Source organism: Grammomys surdaster, unplaced genomic scaffold (assembly GCF_004785775.1).
Source record: "Grammomys surdaster isolate TR1022 unplaced genomic scaffold, NIH_TR_1.0 126198, whole genome shotgun sequence".
NCBI classification, from domain to species: Eukaryota; Metazoa; Chordata; class Mammalia; order Rodentia; family Muridae; genus Grammomys; species Grammomys surdaster.
The window spans coordinates 3892711-3898710 of NW_021621003.1; the positions used below are offsets into that span (position 1 = coordinate 3892711).

At 43.0% G+C, this 6000-nt stretch overlaps 1 protein-coding gene across 1 annotated transcript; it reads right to left on the minus strand.

The window, feature by feature from the left end:
- Positions 1–5222: 5222 nt before the first annotated feature.
- On the minus strand, positions 5223–5627 carry LOC114613371 (40S ribosomal protein S17-like). The gene has a single exon (XM_028758655.1). The coding sequence runs from the start codon at positions 5625–5627 to the stop codon at positions 5223–5225; it is 405 nt and encodes a 134-aa protein (XP_028614488.1).
- Positions 5628–6000: the final 373 nt, after the last annotated feature.

Sequence of the window (6000 nt, forward strand, 5' to 3'; positions counted from 1 at the left end):
GAGTGCTTCTGCAGGTCAGTAGATAGCGGGGAAGAACGAGGTGGGCTAGAAGAAATGCTGAGAAGGGTTTCAGAAAAGAGTAAAACACATCCTGTTTACACCTAAAGGTCCACTGGGAGTTTGAGGTGGGGTACGCAGGAGGGTTCCTGCAGTGTGTTGCTGAAAGACAAATAATTATCTGGAGGGACAAGGATGAAAACAACAGGGTCATCTGAGTCTGAACCAAGACTTGGAGTCTCCAGTGAATGAGGTTGAGGTGGGAGGAGGGGTGCCAGTAAGCACACTGTTACTAGGCTGAGGATGGACACAGAGATAGTAATGGAAGACAGGAAGGCTAGCCTGACTCACCTAGCTGACTCCCTGTCAGGTATGGCTTCTTGGTGTCCCATATTGAAAGTGTTTGTAGTTATCAGGGACTGACAGGAAAGAGTGGGCATACACTAGAAGCAAGTGGGGTGGAGAGGTTTTGCAGGAAGGAGAAATGGTGGGTCTACCTCAAGGTTTGGTGGAATCCCCAGGAGTAGAGGTAGGTGGGAGGTGGGCCTTTCAAACTACAGCGCTGGGATGAAGCTGGAGAGACTGCAGTGGGGGACAAGAATGCTGATGAAAGCCACCTTCTGAATCCCAGCCCAGTGTGGCCATTTGGAGTCCCAGAGAGAGTGTTTCTAGGTACCTGCAGCTGACAGGAGGGTGTGGGAGGAAGGAGGAAAGACAGATTCATTCCAGGGGTTGGCATGGACAACTGGATGGAAGGAGGGAAGAGAGGCTCCTATAGTCAACTGTATTTCTCTTAATGTCCTTGTGCTTACTTGCTCACAGCTGAAGTGAGTTTCTTCAGGATTTATCTCTAATGGTGGATCTCCACAGGTGACATATCATCTTTTGCCTCCTCAGATTTGGACACGATACTCTACAAATCTGCATTTTTTTAAACTCTATAACAACAGGAAGGGTCTTTTTTGTGCACTTGCTTGTACTTGCAGTCATCAGTTTCCTTTCTCCCAGGAAAAAAATTTTTTTATTGTTTTTTTGCTTCCATTAGAGGGAAAGGTTACAGTTTCTAAGGGGCCTTTCTACAAAAACACAGGGAAATAAGTATACACAAATACAGATAAAAGTGTAAAGTTTGCACAGTTAGACCTGAGAAAGGGACTTTTTAAGGCCAAATACTCTCTATCAAATAAAGACAAATTAACATTAACTAAAAAGGGGTGGGAGGTGGGGGCATGGAGCCAATGAGAGACTGCAGTAGGTTAAGGGGGTTGTTGCATAACCCTGACAACCTAAATCTGATCCCTGACTGCAATCCCGTAACCCCATGGTGAAACAATAGAACTGATTTGACTTTAGAAAGTTGCCCTCTGACATCTCATACAAATAATTTTAAAAAAATTAAAAAAGCATAATACAAAACCTGAGCTGATTCAGAGTAGAAATACGAACACCAGTACCAACATAAGAACCTGACTGAAGAGAACTCTTAAAATTGTGATAAGGATTCTGAAATGTAGCTCTTCACGGTTGATGGCTCCTGGTGGAGGTGGGGAAGGACTCAGTTCTCTAAGGGGCTGGCCACTGGAAGTTTGACCATGTTCCAGTGAGTATATGGGCAACACAAATTAGACTTGTTTCTTCTTTCTCCTCCTCCTCTTCTTCCTCCTCTTCTTCCTCCTCCTCTTCCTCTTCACCCCCCTCCTCTTCCTCTTCCTTTTCTTCTTCCTCCTCCCGCCTCCTCTCCCTCTTCCTCCTCCTCCTCCTCCTCTTCCTCCTCCTCTTCCTCCACCTCTTCCTCCTCCTTCTTCTTCTTTTCTTCTTTTTGAGAGGAAGATCACAAAGGTGGAGGTGGACCTGTGAAGACTGGGAAGTGAATGTGATTGGAATGCATTCTGGGAAACTCTCAAGTAACTAAGTATGCTGGAAAAAAAGAATTTTCATCTTTAGCTTTCAGCAGTTAAGAGCATTGAACTGACTGCTCTTCCAGAGGTCTTGAGTTCAAGTCCCAGCAACCACATGGTGGCTCACAACCATCTGTAATGGGATCTGATGCCCTCTTCTTGTGTGCTTTTTATATTCTAAAATAACTTAATTAATTAGGTATATAGAAGTTTAAAATTGCACTTTTCTGATTAATTGAATTAATTTGATATGTCTTTACAGGGGCCTAGAACCATGTTAACCCCTTTTAAGGAGCTCCCACTCTTTTGTCCTTACTTTACTTGGGCGCAAGCTAGACTCAGGCCCTTATGTTGGTACTGGTGGTCATCAAAATTTAAAAAGAATTGCCAGTATAATCCAGGTAGAAGTGGATCTCATTATTGTTTTAATTTACATATTCCTTTTTAGTATAGAAGACTCATAAAATATAAGTGCATTTGTGCGCGCGCGCACACACACACACACACACACACACACACACACACACACACAGAGCTATAAAGGATCCATACCTAGGACTCCAAGAGTAGAGACATATGTATGAAAAAATAGGTACCAAACAGTTAAATGACAAGACCCAGACCAAAGGACACCTATATCCAATTCGAGATAGATATCGGTAATTTCTAAAACAAGACAGCTCTACAGGAAAATGGACAAGTGTTACAAGCAGGCGATTCACAAAAGACAAAGTCACATATACCTGGAGCTCATTGCATGTTCCCTAGTTCTGAATAAGTAGAAATGCTGCAGAAGCTCTTCGCAGATGTTATGTCTTCTCTGGCTTCCCTAGGCCACTCTCCTTGAGAAGAGTATTTGAATTTGGGAGGTTTACTGGGGAGAATTTCACAGGGAATGAGAAAAGCAAAACTGTGTAGAATGAGGGTAACCCTGGGTGCTAGAGGTGGGATGGCCTCCTGGAAGTCTCATGAACTAGGCCCTTATACTGTTGCATCTACAACTTACTGGTCTTAAGTTCTCCTACAAAAAGGAAGTAGCCTTGGCAGGGCAGATCTGTTTGGCTGGGAGGACTGGCCAAGGAAACAGCTGTGAGCCATCAGTAGCCTAACTCCTGGCAGCTGTGGATGCAGCAGGTGCTGGGTGGGACACACAAAGCATCTACTACGTGCAACACTAAGATCCAGTGAGTTGACCAAAACACTGTAATTAAGAACACTGGTGTTGAAATCTAGGCACTTCAGATTTAACACAATTCCACCACTTCTCTGGCAACTGCGTTAACTGTTCTGAGTCTTAGTCATGCTATTATTTCAGCAAGTATTTGCTGAGCGCCCAGGGATACCTACCTGGAGATGCTCATGGGGATGGAGTGAAGGAACACACACAAAGTTACTGTTCAGTGACTACCATTTCTTATTAGCAACTATTGCTAAGAGCATCCAGGACTTTTGATTATCTTTTTTCAGTGTAAACCTACAAGAGACCCCCTTGGAATGTGTCTCTGTGGATGTCTTAGATCAACGGAACACTTATAAGTTTAGAGGACTTGAGAGAAACCTTATTCTCTCAAGTCAGCTAGAACATGCCATAGCTTTTGAATGAACCGTTCCCTGGACTCATAGGTGAGCCTTCTCCAGCCTTCCATGTACCACAGCCAACTGTTATATTTTCTTCCTATCTCTTTATGACTTAATTTCTACAGTATACAGGTTTCAGTCAAGACGAAGAACACAAGTGACTTGCTCTACCAGGTGACAGTGGTTAGCAGCCTTTGATACTAGAAAATCCCTCCCTCACTCCCAATTTACCAGAATGAAATAAATTTTAGGGCTAGATAGGACCAAATGGATTGTATACCTCAAAGATTACACAGGGTAATGGTTTTCTGTATCTGTCAGTCTTTTCTTTCTCTAATAGTGAGAATCTGCTTCCTTTCACCTTCTGCTACCCTTTCTACAAATAAAATTTTTAGTAGCAGCTCATTATTCAAGAGCAAAAAGAAAAAAAGCCCCAATCCCCAAACAAAACCATACAAACACACAGACAGCATGCCAGCTCTTATTGAAGTAGAGGTGAGAAAACTGGAATGGACTTTCTCTAACTGCTTCTTGTAGTTCATTTTTAAACATCACCGTCCCTGATGGATCTCCTGGGCGGTAGTTATCAAAGTGATCAACAAATCAGGCAATCAACTTGTTGATCAAATAATAACAAGAATTCACTGGTGCATTGCTCCCAACACACTGTGAAGATGTAGAAACTCCTGGCTCTCCCACCCCCCTTTACCTCGATGTCTGTTCTTCTCAATCCCCTTAGTGGGGCATCCCCCTTTTCTCCTGCTGTGGCCCTCAGAACTCCATTTTTGGACCTCACTTCTTTCTACAGTCACATCTTTGAAGATGCTTTATAATCTCACTGTTTCAAATCCATCCATGTGTTCTTCCCTGCTCCAGACTGCTATGGATCAAATCCAGGGGCTCACTCATGCTATGCAACCCTCTCCCTGTGACTACTGACCCTACACTGACCCACTTGCTCCTGTTTTACAGGTTTTTTTTCCCTCCAGGCTTCTCTGCTTCCCAAGCTTCAGGCATTATTCCAAATGCTGAATACCCAACAAAGAGCCTCAAGATTAGCTCACCTCAAGTGGGACGCTGACCTTCTTCTGCAAAGTCTGCCGGATGGATAGCATTGCATCCTTCTAGATTCAGACTCAAGCATCTTACTAGTCTTCTTCAGTTCTGCCACACCTACACACATGCCCACACATGTGTGCACATGCACATGCACATTTAATTTCATCAAGAATGTTCTGGGCTCTCACATCAAATGTTATCTTGAATGAGGCCACTTCTGTTAACTGTCTCACGGTATCGTCATATTTTCTTTATATTATTGCAGTGATGTTCCCTCTTAGTCAAGGTTGTACTATAAACTCAAAGAGAGGAGGCATTAGAGACTCCTTTGGCGTAAGGTCTGGGGTTATTCTAGATAGCCAGGATTTGTCTTCCTCACCTATAGTTGGTACTTTGAAGTCTGATTCTGGTATATCTGTCTGCCAGGGTACTTTCTGAGAACTTTGGTGTATCCACTGGGTGACATGAAGGGCCACAGGAGGGATAAGGACCATGTGACAAGGTCTAATAGATTTGAACAAGGCATGGCTTCTTCCCTTCTATCCTCTGACTCACACTGCTCTCTCCACGTGGTTTCTAGTTAGAACCATAGTTTGTTACTCCCCCGGTTTTCTTTCCTTACTTTAATTTTTATTTTATTTATTTATTTTTTTTGTTTTTTCAGGTTTATTGAAAATATGGCATAACAGATTAAACACCACGTGGTGTTTTGAAATTTATCCCAACTGTAGGCTGAGTGACCTGAAGGTTAGAGAGACTGCCAAAGTCCAGAAGCTTCAGCATTTCCTTGGTGTCAGGATCTACCTCAATGATCTCCTGGTCTAGGGCTGAGACCTCAGGAATATAATTATCTCTCCTCTCTCTCTCTTCTTTCTGCAACTTGACAGAGATACTTTTCACAGGACCTCTCTGAATCCGCTTCATCAGATGCGTGACATAGCCGGCTATCTTGTTCCGAAATTTCTTGCTGGGGATAATGGCGATCTCTTCGCACACACGCTCGTTGGCGTGGAAGTCATTTCCCAGGCACGTGTAGTACTTCTCGATGATGACCCTGGCTGCCTTCTTCACAGTCTTGGTGCGAACTCGGCCCATGTTGGCGGGCCTTACTTTAATTTTTAAAAATTCATTTCTTTTTTTTTTTTAATGTGCAGAGTCTTTCTCCTACATGTTTGTAAGTGAAATATATGTACATGTATGTGTACACACACACACACACACCCTTTGTATGTATATGCAGTGCCTGCACTGGAGAAAAAGTCAGTGTATCCCTTGAAGCTGGAGTTACAGTTATGAGCAACCATGTGGGTTCTTGGTACTGAGCTGCTGAACCACTTCTCTAGAACCACCTTCCTTTAATTTTTAACAGTTCTTACCATTTTCAACATTTAAATTGATAATATTAATTTCTGTTTTCTGCCACTAGAATCTAAATTTTGGGCAGACTAGAAATCACACTTAAAAAAAT

What these genes read in the sequence shown, in the direction of transcription:
- LOC114613371 (XM_028758655.1), bottom strand. Translation starts at nt 5,627, where the DNA reads ATGGGCCGAGTTCGCACCAAGACTGTGAAGAAGGCAGCCAGGGTCATC.